The 17,335-nt window shown below is 42.9% G+C and overlaps 5 protein-coding genes across 5 annotated transcripts in view; 3 read left to right on the top strand and 2 right to left on the bottom strand.

The window, feature by feature from the left end:
* LOC126565141 (cyclin-dependent kinase 1) overlaps positions 1-12,565 on the bottom strand; it is a 164,950-nt gene extending 152,385 nt beyond the window's left edge. Inside the window, exons 1-2 of the mRNA XM_050222289.1 lie at positions 12,415-12,565; positions 11,551-12,311 (exon numbers count right to left, since the gene is read on the bottom strand). Of these exons, the coding sequence (XP_050078246.1) occupies positions 11,564-12,311; positions 12,415-12,563 (897 nt within the window). The 5' untranslated portion in view covers positions 12,564-12,565 and the 3' untranslated portion in view covers positions 11,551-11,563. The remainder of the gene's footprint in view (positions 1-11,550; positions 12,312-12,414) is intronic.
* The window catches only part of LOC126564100 (eukaryotic translation elongation factor 2), a 398,467-nt gene that overhangs the window by 72,468 nt on the left and 308,664 nt on the right, over positions 1-17,335 (top strand). The window lies entirely within an intron of this gene.
* Positions 1-17,335, bottom strand: part of LOC126564395 (ATP-binding cassette sub-family G member 1-like) — a 440,656-nt gene that overhangs the window by 169,076 nt on the left and 254,245 nt on the right. The window lies entirely within an intron of this gene.
* LOC126564819 (stress-activated protein kinase JNK-like) lies at positions 8,385-10,862 on the top strand. Its single transcript, XM_050221932.1, has 3 exons — positions 8,385-8,563; positions 8,645-8,774; positions 9,987-10,862. The coding sequence occupies exons 1-3, from the start codon at positions 8,385-8,387 to the stop codon at positions 10,860-10,862; spliced, it is 1,185 nt and encodes a 394-aa protein (XP_050077889.1).
* LOC126560487 (methyltransferase N6AMT1) lies at positions 13,128-13,808 on the top strand. The gene has a single exon (XM_050216445.1). It carries the CDS (start codon positions 13,128-13,130, stop codon positions 13,806-13,808), a length of 681 nt encoding a protein of 226 aa, XP_050072402.1.

Here is a 17,335-nt window from a genome sequence, read left to right as displayed (position 1 = left end):
AAGCCCAAATCAGATACAAATGTGGTCAACAGAGTAAGTAAAACTCGAAAAAACTAATAACAGCAGTAATTGATTATTTAATTTTTCTATTAAAATTGCCTTTACAACATATTTAACTGATTCAAAGTTAAATGCATTTTCTATTTTTTTCTTTCTTTTTCTTAAATGAGCATTATTTTAAATTTGTATTTATTTTTCTTTCGCCGTTTTTAACTACTTACTTTTGGAACTACTTATACGTAAAATATAATTATATTATTACGTTTAATATTTCTTTGGTACGTTTTTTATGTTTTAGAGTTTATTTTGGTTATCTTGAATCATCTTTTGTCTTCTCTTTAGGTTTTGTGAGTTTAAATCACTGTTTTTCGTAATTTATCGCTGTTAATATTTGTAAATCACACGCTATACATGCTATTTTTAGTGTTTATTTCATTACATTATTTTACGTTCTTGTTATTTTCAGTTTAGCCAGCTGTTTTGCAGTCTTTTCTTGGTTTGTTCACGTTGAATACGTGAATACGTTTCTTTTATTTGGTATACGCGTTTTTGTTTTGTTTATGCTTTTGATTGTCGTTTATCCAATATTTTGATAGCAGTTATATAGCCTTCCTTTCTTTCTTTACAATTAGAACTGATTTAAAAAGAAAAATAGTTAATACATTCGTTAAATAGCATCTTCAAACGTGTGTAAATGCTTTCTAGAGCCTTCATCGACCATATAAATCGCGGGATTTTTGTTGTGTCGCTTGGCTTCTGTATTGTGGTTCTCAGAATGTTGAACTATAGAGTATGGCTTCGTGATAGGACTTCGTGTGAAGAAAGCGTTGATTTAACAAATGTTGTCAAAGGCATGCTTAACATCCCTCACGCTATCATAGCCGTCAGATGAGACATTTCTTTCTCGTTCATTTCTATCCATTTAACCTATTTGAAAAAATAAGAGCAAAATAGCATAAGTATTATTGTGGCATCAGAGATTTTTCAACATGCAAAAGTTTATATAAAGCACATAGCAATTTAGCTACAGCACGTCCTATTTAATTGACCAGCACTGTATCTCAGCACAAAAAAGAGTAGAGTTTCTTATCATTGATAGAATTTCGAATTGCTTATCGTTGGACGTTAAAGGAAGTAAAATTCCTCCTTCTGATCTCCCTTACCACAAGCTGATCAAAGATAGTGATTAATGCAACGCTGATCAAGCGATAAGAACATCGTCCTCCGATTCCTATCTGCCGGTAATTACCGACCGACTGACACAAAAAACACATATAAAATTCTTATCTAGACTGACCCGGTGATGGTACCGCGTATAAAGCGGAGAACTTAACGACCCACTATGAATCATCATCGCCGTCGTCCAAACGGTGTGGCGAGAGTGGCATGTGTGTGTGTATGTATGGCGCATCGTTCACCATGACCATGGCCATCAAACAACAAGAGCACAAGCATATCTTCTTTGACGTCACTGACGTAAACACCGCACGAGACTGCCGTGGCCGTTGCCGGAGGTTCGGAGTCGTCGTCGTCGTTGCGTAATGCCAACAGCGAGAATGCGCGCGCTCTCGCGAGAGTTCCTACTACAAAAACCAGCTGATCGTATTTCCACAACGCGGTGGTGAGTTTCTCTTGCGTGTTTAGCATTTAGCGTACACTCTGGGACGAACAGGCTATTAGAAATTCGATATCCATGTGAAGTTTGGGGCTTTGGAATCGCGACTTTTAATACTGCGTCCAGTAAAAGGCACCGACTGAGTGATTTAATCGCGAGCCTTCTTCTCACACACACTCGAACCGCTCCAGAACGAGGCTTTCCAACCACTTCGGTACGAAGAAAACCTGCTTTTTTTTTAGTTTGATGACTTTTCACTCCACTGTCAGACTTGATGTTGCCACGCAGCTTCTTCGTTGTCAGGGATCTCGCGATGAGTCACGCACCCATATCGCATCCGAACGTAACATCAAGGAAATTATGGACTTTCGGCGGCGTCCTTCCGAAACACGTTCCCCGGCCCAACCCGTCGCCCGACCGCCCGGTCAGACTGTTGGGCTGTACACGATAAAAAAAAGTCGCGTGTGGCTTCCACCGTTTTACCCTCGGTATAGAGAGAGAGGTAGCTTATCGCACCCAAAACCTTTGGTCTCTAAGGCAAAGTTCGGGGAGGCCACCAACGGGACGGCGATGGCAAAGAGAGGGATGTATGTTTGCGATTTATGATTCAATATTCCGGTACGCGCATATACGCGCCGGGCTGTAAACCTCATATCGATGACTGGCTTAGTAGCTTCTGGATGGTTTATAGAGACCCGGTCAGTCCGCCTCAACAAAACCAACCTCCTTCTTCTTGAACAGAAGCAGCTCGATGATTCATGGTCACCAAGAAGAGCACAAACAGGCCGGGAGGCGCGCTTGCTTGATCCTTGTGTTGAAGATCAAGCCCCCAAGCGAGGGAACATGTGGGCCTCTAGTTTATCTTCCAACCGAAGGAAATTCTAGTTTAATGTGTCAAACCGACTGGAATGTTGGTGCCGGTGAGATAACAATAAGACGACCGAAGAATGGCGTCATCCTACAATGCTCTATACCCGCTCCCTATTCTGAGGCATCTCTTAAAAGCACGTGCTGCTGCTACTGCAGACCGGACACCAGTTATTACGCTTGTTTGTCTTTCGAGTATGATATGGGTTTTCCCCGCTTAAAAGCCTACTGTGGCACATGTAAATGTCATTAACTGTTTGCCTTATTTAGTTGGCAAAAAATAACAATCCCTCCCGGTTACTTCTAGAGCATGAGCAGAGCGCCACTGGAGTTTATCAGAACTGGATTAACACAGAAATGGCAAGAGTTGTGTGTCTCAAAGTTGTGTGTTTCAAATCCTTTTCTAGTTAATATCAATTTACCGCCAAGCTTCAGTCCTCTTTCCAAAGTTCATGCTAAAGGGCAATAAAAATGAAAACTCCAATCTCATCTTCTATTAAGTGCGGTCTACATAAAGGATCGCACAGCGCCTTATCAACGGCTAATCAATCGATTAATCTACCCAAACCATATCAAGTAGGGCGTTAAATCAAAATTACCACCGAATGGGTGTCATATAATCACGCACTTAATTGTCAATATATATAGCTCAACAGAGGTTTTAGGTTTGCTAAGCCCGGTTAATCTTCTACCTCGTTAAGGTCTCACACAACATTTCACTAGGTGACTCATAAAGGTTCAGTTGAGACGATGCTCAACAAACTCAAAACTCAACTATGCAAGTCTATGGTCTGTCTATAGTGTGATTGATAATAAGTCCCAGTTTAGGGTTTCTTCATCCAAATTCCTAATTAGCACATTTCCTCCGTGTAAACTTTCAACAACGGCCGTGCCCATTCTTGTTCTCCTATGACTAATGCAAATCACAACTATTAAACAACCTTTAAGGTTGTAGATTGAATAAAAATGGGTTGTGAGGTTTCATCGCTGTTAGATCTCTGCTTCAGCTTGGAGACACGCTAAACAGACCGTTACGCATGCGCCAATGCACGCGTAATCAAGATCTTCACTTTCTTGATTGCGTAGATATGCTACACGTTTGATATTGCAAAACTTCATCCCATATATTCTGCGATCGCGACCCGATAGAGGGTGACAACCGTGCCGGTCTTCACACGGCAGGATCGGAATTCAAATCGCATCCGAATCGAGGAGTAACTATCCAGCTACTGGGTATCAGAAAGTCTAGCAAACCATTAGATGGATGGCGTGACCTAATAGGTCGTTAAGCCTACAAGAAAAAGATTCTACGATAGTGGCTTAGTCTTAGAATTAGCTTTAGGATGAGTTGCTGCTTAAGAGAGTTTTGGTTTACCTTAAAACCCCGATTATTCGGCGATAGATTTCTTAAATTATTTATGCCGGAAAAGGCTCCGCTTGAACTAGGTGTTAGTAAATGGCCGATCGGTTCAAGCTTATAACTTGTATGACAGAATATCTTTTCAATTCCCATTTCAAACGTCTAACAGCTGAATTCATAAATAATGTTCTACCATGATTCCTTGTTTACCCGTGTAACCTATACTCCAGTTTAGGTCAACCAATCATCAACCAACAATCAGCCAACAACAAAACATGGTCTTGGTGAGATTTTAGTTAGGTTCGATTGTCTTTTCTGTGTTTGATCATGCACTACCAACTACAATATTCTGCCAGTTTATCAAATTAACCTGATATTCAGCACTCTCAGGTCTTCACAAGGCAGCACATCGAGATTTAAATCCTTTCTGGGATCGTTCCCCCGTAGCTCCCGAGGACTTGACTATCCAAGTACGTGGTATCAATCTGTCTAATAAGCCATTAGATGGTCATGTCCACCATCTCATAGGTCCTCATAGGTCGTTAAGTCTCCGAGGAGAAAAATTAGACATTCGAATGATGTCTACTGATGCTCATTAGCGAAATGGGGGTTTTCATTTCAATACTTCAAAGTGTTTTTGTACAAAATTTCTTCTACTGACATCTCTTGAGAAAAGCAAGCCCATCAAGACATTTATTCTTTGAGGTTTGTAAATTAACGTTCCCAGATATGTCCCAATCCCGAAGATATTTCGCTCACTAAATGATGAAGATAAAGGAGCAAGCCATATCTTATCCAAGGAAGTAGCATCCAGCAAAAGTTGGAGGATGAAATGTTGTTTTCCTTGACTTATTTCCCTCTTGACTGGAGCAGTCAGTTGTTTAGAGGCTTCTAACTTTTAACATCTATTACTGGGACTATCTCGTATATTCCTGTCGATTCGATTATGTGCACGAATAACACTCGGCGCGATTGCATTAGCCCACCGCAAAAGATTCGCGCACAAACATCCGCTACTCTCAGCCTTCAGGAGGGGAAGACGAGAGCCTTGGTACTTCCCAAGAGGTTAAGCAAACTAGACCATCCGGCTGATGGCCCTTTAAACCCCGATTTGCCCGCTGAAAGAGTGAGAGTGAGCGTAGGCAAAAGGAACCTTCCGACCGGTCACCCACCACCACCTTCCCCCAGTGCCTCAACGACGTCATCAGCGTTGTCTGCATCGATTGCGTGCTTCGATTTGGCGCTATCAATATGCGCGAGCGTCCGGTGTCCGTCGAGAGAGCAAGCGAATTGAAGAGAATACAGTATGGCCCCCCCATCGTTGTCGTAGGTGTGCGCAACGGGCTTACAAAAACACACCTTTTTGAACAGCGAGAGCATTGGTTGGTGTGTCTGCATACGGCCGCGTTTGGCGGATCCATGCTCCATGCTCTGCCGCTGAACACGACCGGCGACGATGATGTTGATGATTCATTCAACAAAAACTTGTCCCGCGCGGTGGTAACAACATGAATAGGGGGGAGAGAGTGAGGGGGCACAGCCCGGGGACCACGATGGGTTGGTGAGCAACACCGATTCCGACACACGCGAGTACGCTAAACTCGCCACAGTCTTGAGCATCCCGGCGTTGTGATCGGTCGCTTTTGGAGGAGATCATCATCACGATGTCACCCTGTGCCGTTCTTGTACGATCGTCTGCTCTTCGCCGTACCTGAACGCGTGTGCGGGAGCACCCTACCGACACCATCAGACAGAAAAGTTGGGACAAAGCCGTGAGGGTGTTGCGTTGTTCTAAACAAGACAGAGCCAAGACGGTGACTCGAACGCAATTTTCAAACAAAAAAGAAAGTGTGTACATGGTGCTTCCCTAGCGATCGAGGGTTTATGCGAGTGTGTGTATGTGTTTTGCTGTAAGCGGGAACAACCGCTGTCTGCGTATCGATCGGTGTATTGTGTGGTTGTCGCGCCCGCGTAAAGTTCTTTGTTTATCCGCGTTCCAAACAGAAGCGCGTGTCGTCCGACACGTACACCTCTTCTTCAAAGCGCGCGCGTAGAGAAGGTGCAATTTAAATACTAATCCGCTGCTGTGGTTGCACTATCTACTGTGCCATTGTGTGTTCCAAGTTCCAAAACACGTTCCAAAAAAACCCAAACTTCCAAGGTGAGTTTTGATCCTATCACCATCGTGAGTTATCTGAGTCATCCACCTTTTGGGACGGTAAAAAATCCTATTAGTCAGCTGTGTGTAACGCACTCACGCACGCACGCACGCACGATCGTGCGTTCACGCTGACGGGAGTTTCCAAAGTTGATGTGTTTGGTTGTGTGCGGGCCGAAGTCCAAAGAGTCCGCGGGATTACGTCCGATCAGACGGAAACGGCAAGCATTCCACACGTTGCGCCACCCGCTTTTGCGAAACTCCAACCGATGACGTCGCGATCGTTCGCGTTCGTGGAAAGTGAGTGAGTAACCACGCCACGGCCAGGGAGGGTGTAACAATAGCGCAAACCGCCAATGACATCACGCACGGAATAAGGGTTATTGTGTTTTGGTGGGTTGAGATCAACCAGAGCAGACTACACTATTCGGCTCTCGAAAGATCAGCTGATATGAAGAGGGTTCAAGTAGCGATTTACCTTCTGCCAGGGGTGAACAACAATAGGGTAATATACGCTTAATATGAAATAAGGTTTGATAAGTTAACTTTTGCATGTCAGGCATAGAGACTGCTCTCGAACCTTAAAGGTTTGGATAAAATCCCATAAATTTTACAAAGGGTCCTAAAAACAGCTGTAACAGGATTGTTAATGAGATGTACTCATTTACGGATTAGTAGAGGATGACCTAGGAAGCTGTACTCTGCTTCCGAACCGTGATATATCCTCGCAAAGAGAAGAAAAAGAGCAAAGTATCCTAATGCCAATAGAAGTACTGCAACTACTTCCTCTATCTGGACTCTAAAACTTCAAGGATTCCGAATCGTCTCATTGGCATAATTACTAGGCTTATTTTCACTACATTGCCGAAGCGTCAGCCCATGTTATTAGGCATCAGACCAGAATGGATTCAAAAATCGGTCATGAACTCACTTATACCACCGAGTAATCAATTTTACATACGGGAAAACAGTCTGATCGAAATTCAACATCGAAACGGACGTCTACGAGGCCTATCAGAAGATAAAATTCTATACCTTCGTAACATACAAGTTTTGTCACTTATATTCATAATCAGAGAAAATTATTTAACATTATTTAAAGTCAAATATACATCCATGTATCCAGCACTTACCTTATGTCAGGAAGTATCTTGCCTGACTTCTCAATTTTCCCTTGTTGTCGCATCAGCAAATGATATTGTAGTGAAAAAAACGAGAACATTAAGCAAAAATACATCAATTACCAAATACTCTTCTCACTGATCTGTTCTTTTACTTACCCTTTTGACGATCCCTGACAACACTAGACTTATGTTTCCCGCTCTTTTTCTCTCTCTCCGGAATCTACGAATCAATACAAAATACAAGAGCACGGGATGCGATCGCGAGTGGGCGAGATCTCTAACTCTTGAGGAACTCAGCGAACCTTTTTCCCACAAACACGCAACCCTATCCCAACACTGTGAGTGATGATTATCGCACGTGGCGAAGCTGATCATGATGCTGACCACTCAGCACGCAAATTATACCGCGACCCGAAACGATGACGTATGGTCTCTAGCGACGTCAAATCAATCACCGAAAGCGTATAGTTACACAGCGTAGGACAACCATTTCCACCTCGTTCCAGGGGATGATTCATGAACCGATCCATATCGTAAGCGGTTGGGGCCGCGCATCATTATGACGAATAGAAGAAAAGAGGGCAAAAAGAGGGAACAGGGCAGTTATTACAATACGATAGCCTATATTGATAGCTTGTCTTACCTTCGTTCACTGTTTCCTTCGTCATATTATCAGCTGGCGAATTTATCTCCCTCTCTCTCTCCAAACACCTGTGATAGGGCCGGTGTTGATAGGCGGTTGGGCAACCACCAACTTTCGCGTCATCATTTGTTTTAGGAAATGAAGATCACTAGACAAGAAACTCTTATCGGCAAGGAACGAAATACGGTGTAGGCCCAATGTTGAAAGGGTTTCATTATGTATGAAGCACTCATACACACCGAACTTTAAATATGTCACCAGCCTGCTCAACGAGGCGGGCACACCTTCTTTAACGCGCCTGGTGAGACACAGTGTTGCCCCTGTTTTTTTGTGTGTAGCTGTTGTTACTGCTCCACGCCCGAGGCCTCGTTCGAGTTCCGTTTGTCAAAAGTCGGTGCAAGAGGGACTAGTGGAATAATAAACCAGCTTCAATGCAAAGGTGCTAATCGTACGTTTAAATAATCTTCGCTTCTATGTTGCTGTTTCCGCTGCGTTAAACAAACACTCCAATTCTGCGTTGGAACACCTTCCTTTTTTTGGCGCTGGACAAAAATACATTTCATCTGACAACTTCCCATAACAATGATCTCGTCTCTCTCCCTTCTCTTTTCCCCAGTATGCAATCTCAAGAAAACGGTGTAGATCAGCAGCAAACCCTAGGCGGCGATGTAAGCAGTAATGTCCTCGAAGACTCGGCTAGCTGTTCGCCGTCATATGAAATCCGTTTTGATCTTCCGTCTCGTTTCCCGCACTCACACATGGCACCAATCGGGATCGGTGTCCAGGGTGCCGTGTGGTAAGTACCATATGATCAAGAATCTTCAACTTTCGATATGACTCATTTAAGCTTTTGTTCGCAACGATCGTACCATTACAGTAGTGCAGTGGATCTAAAAACGGGACGCCGGTTAGCAATAAAGAAGCTGTCGCAACCATTCCAAGACGTCACATTCGCAAAGCGATCGTACCGCGAGCTTAAGCTGATGCGATTAGTCGATCATCCTAATGTAAGTAACATTGAACGGGGAATGTGGCTCTCATCAAGTGTTAGTAATGAGTGGCCGAGATGTTTTTTTGTGGATAAATGAAGCTAAGACGACTAGACTTCTTGGTAGAAGTCACAAAGACATCGGGCTCCTTGATGACCCGATGTCTTTGTGTGCCAAATCCTCTTTGGCTACGAGATATCTTGGAAATTAAGGCTACTTTGACTCATCAGTTAGTAGATGAGACTTGGATAACAGGATCTACACCTCTTAGTAAAAATAGGCAAGGAGGTAGCCTCGTTGAATGTTTAAGGACTATTTACAGTGTAGCAGTGTGTATAACGCAATTCCAAATCTAAGATCTCTTGATAGGAGAGGCTAAGACCGCTGAAGTTTTGATAAAAATCATTTGGCACAAGAGACCTTCTTTGACTACCAATCTTAATCTCTTAATAAGACGAATTCCATAGATAAATCTCTCTCATCTCATCTTTCGGTAGATGTGACTTAAAGAACAAGCCCCATTCGTGGAAAATTAGACTGCCCTTTCAATTTTTGCTTAGGCATGTCCCCTTTGTATTTGGATTTATTTGGTAGTCAAAGCCCCTCACATGACAAAGTTTTTTAATATATAATCCCTTTTTATCTCTTGTACGACAAGGTCTTGAGGTAATTAAGGATTGTATCACTATTAATTATCGACTACGAGATCACCAGGAAAGTTGACGTTAGGTTAACGAAATAACTTTGACCACAAGGTCGATGCCAAAGCCTCTTAAAAGAGAAAAACACCATTTGAAGACCACTTTTCTTAAGTAAGGCCAACACGATGGCTACAAGTAACCGGAGATTTTTGATAGGACAATTGTTAGGGGATAGCAAAGAAAAGTCATCGGTTGTCAAAAATCCCAAGCTACTTGTAGCCATCGTGTTGGCCGCGCTTTAGACGAGGAGGACTTTCTGGATATTAATCCCTCGGATGACTCTCGATGGATGAGAATGATATGAATGACGAGATTAGACTTCTTGGTAGAAGTGGACTTCGAGGGACCTTAGTAATCAAAGTCCCTTGTATCATGGTCTGTATCATGTCTCTTGGTAGATGTGGCCTGCTCATCTTGTTTGAAGGATAAAACTTAGAAGACGAGATCACTTTTCGCATGCGAGGTCTTTTAGTAAAACAAAGTAACGAGTAGAAATGGTCTCCATTCTTTCATTTTTCTTCCCTTCCAGATTATAAAGCTACTGTATGCATACACACCCCAGCAAACGTTGGAAACGTTCCGAGACGTGTACATCTTCACCGAGCTGATGGACAACAATCTGCGAAAAGTGATCGGCACCAAGCTAGACCACGAGCGTATCTCCTTTCTCGTCTATCAGATGCTGTGCGGCATCAAGTACCTGCATGCGGCCGGTATTATCCACCGTGATCTTAAGCCCTCGAACATAGTCGTGTGTAGGAATTGTAGCCTTAAGATATTGGACTTTGGACTGGCGCGAAGTATCGACACCAGCTTCACGATGACACAGTACGTCGTGACTCGCCACTACCGGGCACCGGAAATCATCCTCAACATGGAGTACGATACAAAGGTCGATATCTGGTCGATTGGTTGTATTATGGCGGAATTGATTACGGGTAGAGTGTTGTTCCCTGGGACCGATCACGTCGATCAGTGGATGCGCATCATACAGACTCTTGGTACACCGAGACCAGAATTCATCGCACGCACCACAACTGGCACACAGCGATACATTAGCAATCAACCGATAGTACAAGGACGGCCGTTTGAGGAACTCTTCCCGGACGAGGTGTTTGATTTGGCAGTTTCGATCAATCATCCACAGCTAACGAACGATTCGGCGAGAGACTTTCTGCGCCGGATGCTTGCGTTTGATCCGATGGAGCGGATCTCTGTGGAGGAAGCGTTGGACCATCCGTACATTCACGTGTGGTACTACGAGGAGGATGTTAATCGACCACCACCCCAAACGTACGATCATTCGATCGATGCACAGGTGCTAACAGTGGAACAATGGAAGAGGCTACTGTTCGCGGAGATACAGGACATTCAGCAGACGATGTCGTTGGACGAGGGGGGTTGAAGTATAAGATGTGGAACGGGCACATCGCTATAATAGGCCATTTGTTTCCTTTTTTGAGGCTGTTATTTGTTAGACACTCTAGATCTTTTTAGTTGAACGCATACCTAAGCGAGGCATTTACTTATTACGATTCATTTGTTGTAGTTAGTCGAATTAGTTAAACCTAAGTTCTCAGAGTTGATGTGGCGAAAAACCGGTGTATCCGTACTAAGAAGAACGCTGTTGATTTATTAAATTAAATTTTAGAATATTTTCTTCTTTTCATTAATTACATCCTAAGACCTAAACCGCACATGATGACACCCTCAACGGCCAGTGCAGAGTCGAGCATACGAGGTAAAAGGGGCAGGGAGAGAGCGATAGAGACGAGACAGACAGTAAATCCTGGTTTTGCTTCATGAGACGAATATTTACATCTGGCATATCCGAACGGACGAGAAAACGACAATGACTCAGGAGGACTTCAAAGACATTGAAAGGAAGATAGGCGAATCAGGATCTAGAAATTCAAACTCCAAAATTTTATACTAATGTACAGGAATTAGTTCATTGCTGAACAGTGAATAAAGTATTCGATGGAGTTGATCATACAATACATATAATACGAGGGGCGGATCGATAGCGTAATTGATCAACTGAAGGAATTTAAAAAAAGAGACAAATAGTACGTACGAGCCTGCCAGCTAACCACCCCATTTCCACTAATCGGTCGGTATGCTGCCTCGCTCGAACCCATCGAAGTACTTGTGTTCGAGGATCTTCTTTGCCGAGATGCGCAACATAGGATCGTAGATGAGGCACTTCTGCAGCAGATCGATACCGGCCGAATCCAGGTTCGACACCTGACTAGCGAGATTGTTCTGCGTCCAACACGGGAACGAGGATTTGTAATCCGGCAGCGACGTCACACCCGGCCAAATGTCATCCGTCGGTGTGCGCAGTATACGGAACATGCGGAACAGTTGATCGATTTCCGAATCACCCTGGAACAGTGGCTTTCGTGTGGCCATCTCGGCAAAAATGCATCCAATCGACCATATGTCTACCGGGCAGGAGTAGCGCGGTGATCCCAGCAACACTTCCGGTGCCCTATACCAGAGCGTGACGATCTCGTGTGTGTAGTTGCGTACTGGGATGCCGAACGAACGACCCAGCCCAAAATCAGCCACTTTGATGACGCCCTCCTTGTTGATAAGCAAGTTCTGTGGTTTCAGATCACGGTGCAGGACACGCCTTTTGTGGCAGAACAGCATTGCGGCCGTAATTTGGTACATGTAGCTTTTGACCAGATCGGAATCGATCATCTTCTCCGGCGGTAGACTGTCCATGTACTTCTTCAGATCCATCGACAGAAACTCGAAGATTAGATAGAGGCGATTTTCCTCCATCAGCACGTCGAGCAGCGACACAACGTTCCGGTGCTTCAGCTCTTTCAGCAACGAGATCTCTCTGTGTTCGAGGGTTTGCAGAAAGCAATGCAAGCTGTTAAAGGCCACCGCCACGTGTAGTTGCCCACCTGCTGCTGCTGCAGCTGGTGGTAGTGGTTGCTTACCTGATTGCCGTCGAAGGGATGCCCTCGTCTTCCGCCTCCAGCCGGATCTTCTTCATGGCCACGATCTCGCCGGTGAGCTTGTTGCGTCCCTTGTACACCACCCCGTACGTACCTTCGCCAATCTTTTCAATCTTCTGAAAGTGTTCCATCGTGCACTTTCCAGTTTCCTGGTGTTTTATTGACTATATCTTCGTAATACGCGTGTTTTTCTCACAAATGCAGATCAATTATCACGCGGCCAAAAGAAAGGTGCGTTTAAATGCCAGCTACGAAGCAAGAGGCGCGTTGTAAACAACTTCGAGCGCGTAATAAATGGCGTTCGTTATGTTTGAATAGCGTTGAAGCCGACGTTACTGCTCGAATGTCAGGTGTGATTTGACGTTTCATGTTGAAACAGCAGGATCGAGCAGCTTTGTTCATGCAGCGCATTGTCTGGCTTATCAGTTTCGGTTAACCGCGTGGATGACAAGAGGCATTTTTACCTTTTTTATATTTTTCCAATATCTTTTTGATATAATTTGTTACATTATTTAACCTTGATAGAAAATTTTACTTTTTGCTGTATATTCATAATTGACTTTGAATAAACCCTCTATTTATTTGGGTTTTGCAAAATCCAAAAACAAAAGAAAAACCGACTACCTGACAGCGCTACCGTTCAGTTTGTAAACAATAACATACCAAACACCAACCAGCAGCTGCACAGCTTGATAATGGAAACACCCGTGTTTAAATTCGACCCACAAGATTACGATACAGTGTACGAACCGTCCGAGGATTCGTTTCTCCTTCTCGACACACTGGAAGATGAGCTTGAAGCGATCATAGCTCGCCAACCTTTACTGTGCGTTGAAATTGGTCCCGGAAGTGGTGTGCTTATAGTCGCACTGGAAAAACATCTTCCTGCTGGGCAAAGCCACTTTATCGGGTTCGATATTAACCCAAATGCATGCCGGATGACACAAAAAACTTGCCATCTTAATGGTTCGTCGGTGGATGTAGTGAATATGGACTTACTTGCGGGGTTACGGTCTGGGTGTGTAGATCTACTCGTGTTTAATCCACCGTACGTTCCAACGCAACAAACCATCGATTCGCTGGAAGAACATATTGGCGAGTTTCACCTAGCCGGAGAGGATCAGAATCTGGTGCACGCGTGGGCTGGTGGCGTTGATGGTCGTATCGTTACCGATCGTGTGTTGGACGATTTGGATCGGATATTATCGCCGAAAGGAGTATTTTATTTACTGCTACTGAAAGAGAACAAACCGGAGAATGTGTTGAAGCAAATGGAAGGAAAAAAATTCCGGGGGAGTGTTATTAAGGAGCGACGGATACGCGGCGAACATCTGTACGTGTTGCGCATTGAACGGACCAGCAGGCATGCTGACTGACAAGCAGTCGACTGAACCCCTCATCAACACCGTAACTCCATCTCAAGCGGGGTCAACTACCCCTCCTCTATCCATGTGAACCGTCTATAATGACTCTACGGTCTGGATCATCCAGTTCAGGCTACGGGATCAATCTGAGCACTCGGATTTTAACGGATGAGTCCCAGCTTTGTCCGTCGCGCCAGGTGTTTTGAATGGAGGACTTTCCTCAGGATTTAGTATGGCCAAACCAGGCAGCCTTAACTCAACGTTTATGTTGCTATCGGTGCATACTTTTGATCCCAGTAGATGATGTTTTGGACAACTCCGCAGCAGGATCACCATCATTTTAGTTTTCGCCACGTTAATCTCCCATTTGAGGAGAAAAAAGGACCAACTGGAGTTCAAGCTTTACAGAAAAAATTGATCTAGTAGGCCATCATATAACAGCCATAAGCTAGTAACCATATGGCTAATAGTCAACGAGGGCAGAGGGTCAAGCAGACAGAGCTCAAAAGTGAATCAGTTTTGTAAATAATTAAAAAACATTGTTACAATAAGGCATAATCCTACGCAGATGCTGAAAACGAGTGTAAGTTTATCATAAAAAATCAATTTAAAATACCTAAGCAATTAAGAGCACGTTTACTAAATATGTAACCGGTTGCTTAGCAACGGGAAAACTAAAATGAAAAAAGTCCTCTCTACACATATTCCTACGCGTATTAGCCTTCCTTGATGCTTTTTCTTTTATTATTTAATTCCATTTCGTTTTACCATCGAACGAACAAATGTTGTATAATATTACCGTATAACTTATATACGTGTGTATGTGTTTTTGTGTGGGGAGACTGAGTGGGTTTTCTTGTTAACAGAATTAGTGATGCGTACTCACGAATCCTCACTTACCACACCCAATTTGTTTTTCTTGCTTTAACATTTCACTTTTCTTTTTTCTTTTTATGTTATAAAACCTTCCTAATACGCTCGCACTTATACAAGAGCGCTTCCACTATCTTAAGCATTTACTCGTTACAAAGATCGAACAAAACGAATAAAGAATCAAGCAAAAGAATCGACCTCTCCTGCCGATTGGCCTTTGGGGCGGCTGTGACGGCAGTATCGGTATCGTTCCACTGAATTCCAATATACAAATAAAATCTCCATAAAGTAACATCGAACAACAACTTATATCCTGCCTTTTTTGTTCCTTTTCTTTTAACTTTCGTATAGTATAGTGCTCTTATACAATATTATACATACAAATAGACGTACATATTCATACATGTATGGGTACCCAAACAACAAAAGAACAGAATAGCGAGGGAAAGTGGAGAAGATCGGGCTGACACAGTCAGGCGGGAAGGGAATAAACCATAATAATCTACAGCAAGTAATCGTAAGTTTAAAAAAAGAGCGTACAACAAAAACACCACATAAATACTACACACAAGATCATCGTCTAGGAGCATTTTTAAGGGGAGGATTTTACTTGATGCGGACGACTTCAAACCGGGAAATTTCCGAAGGGGACTCCTACGAAAAAAAGACGTTCGCAAAAGCGAATTTGTATCAAAACCAACCAGCGGGTATTATTTAAAAAGCGCCTCTCACTACTCTCAAAAATGCGTCATTTCATAAGCTTGTCCTAATTCGTTTTAATATTTAGTGTAAAAAGATCCGAATCTTTCTCCAAAATTGCCTAAAAAGGGCATTTCTTCGTCGGTAGGGTATAAAAAACCCCCCGATCGTGGTGATGGTGTATTGCGTTTTCCCCCATTGTAGAACTTCGTTCTTGTAAGTCTTTTGCGTTATTTCTTAAGCCCTTTTCTTCGTCTTCTGTATTTTTATACTGAGCTTTTTTATGTTTTTTTTTTGTTTACTTTTTAACGATCTCTTCTTTACTTTATTCGTAACCGAGAATTGATTCAATCGACCGGTTTGCGCGCTACTTTAATCAAGAAGGAATGCTGTGTATAATGCTGTTTCGGTAGGTTGGTTGTGGAGTATTTGATGCATCCCGGATGTTTCGATTATGATATTAATTATGATAGTAAGGATGTGGGAACTATCTATCTGTCTGACGGGATAATAGAAAACGGAGAAAAAAGGACCCTACAGCTACTAGAGCGCTGATTGTGACTTACCTCTCAAAAAGCTAAATTCTTCCCACACCACGTCGTGTCACACGATTAATATTCTACACGTGCAAACTTCTTCCGTCGGGTTCTTCGCATGGCGCCCTATTCAGATTTGGTGTTTATAAATGCTTTTACTCAACGGATGTGTGCAACGGTACCGTTTAACGAAGCCTTTGATCTACGTACCAGCATAATGTATATTGGGCGGAGAGAAGAATTGAAGGGGGGGCGATGAAGAATAGGAAGGGAGATTTTCTATATACAATAGGCATCTCTTAACGCGCAATATATAGCCTAGCTACATTCTAATGATTTGTCTTTCTTCGAAATGTATCGCACGATGAGTGTAAGAGTGCAAGAATAACCGGTTAAGCCCACAGTATCCAGCGAATCCTGAGGGAAATGATCGTGCCCGTTTTTTCCTGTTTTCTCACCAAACGAAGTACTAGAATTCGGGAAAAAGAAATCAATGTCTGTGCCGCTGATGCAACACACACGTGCGCGCACTCTTTCTCTGTTTTATGGCACAGTTCAAACTAATAGCAGTTTTGTTTCTTTAAACGTTGAAAAACAAAATATAGCAGAAATATACCAAACGAAGGTAAAATTAGTGAACAATTTGTTGCTACGAATATGCTCATAAAAATATGCAAACGTTTTTCTCTGTTCAAACGAGCGAGAGACAGAAATATCTATATGGCAATAATGTATATTACTAATAAGAGCAGAGCAATATTACAAACAAAAAGTAAAGGAGAGTTTTAGTTGATGATTGTGAGAACAATTAGTAGGTGGGCGCATTGTACTATTTCACTATGCTCGCCGAATTCTAGACGTTAAAACAGGGCATCAATCTTCCCCAAACTCGGACCTAACGCCAGACATTTCGATCGTGTGCATTCCTTGTTGTATGTTTTAGCTTACACTTCTCATCACAATCGCGCACACTTTTTAAACATATAATCCATGTTCGATGTTTGATTCATATTGTCCTCCCATTATTATTGCTGGTTCTAGCCCGTGCGCGTATCTAGATGTATGTAGGTAGTTTTATGAACATGTTTTCTTTTAAGATTAAAATTAGTTTTTGGTTTTTGGTGTAAATTGTGCATCCTTGTTCTTGTGATCTTTTTTTTTTTTAATCATTTGTTCGCGTTTCCCAACTCTTTCATTGGACACCGGATTTGTTCGTTTGTTTTGGATGTTGCATTTCATGGCCGAAATCACGCTATTTTTAAGATGAAAGAAGGTGGAGATTCTCTTATATGAATGGGGAGAAAAAGTGGACGTTTACAAAGAAAGAGAGAGCATTTTTCGGTTATTTAAGGAGTGAACTAAGGTTATGTCTCTACCACGATGAAAACAAAACCCATTTTCACACACGACAGAACAAACGATTCGCTACAC

The sequence above is a fragment of the Anopheles maculipalpis genome, chromosome 3RL, assembly GCF_943734695.1.
Source record: "Anopheles maculipalpis chromosome 3RL, idAnoMacuDA_375_x, whole genome shotgun sequence".
NCBI lineage: Eukaryota > Metazoa > Arthropoda > Insecta > Diptera > Culicidae > Anopheles > Anopheles maculipalpis.
This window is presented reverse-complemented; position numbering and strand designations above follow the sequence as displayed.

Bases quoted from the DNA above. Each gene is read 5' to 3' on its own strand.
- LOC126564819 (XM_050221932.1), top strand. From the start codon at position 8,385: ATGCAATCTCAAGAAAACGGTGTAGATCAGCAGCAAACCCTAGGCGGC. The intron at 8,564-8,644 runs GTAAGTACCATA...GTACCATTACAG, and splicing joins GGTGTCCAGGGTGCCGTGTG to TAGTGCAGTGGATCTAAAAA. The intron at 8,775-9,986 runs GTAAGTAACATT...CTTCCCTTCCAG, and splicing joins GATTAGTCGATCATCCTAAT to ATTATAAAGCTACTGTATGC.
- LOC126560487 (XM_050216445.1), top strand. From the start codon at position 13,128: ATGGAAACACCCGTGTTTAAATTCGACCCACAAGATTACGATACAGTG.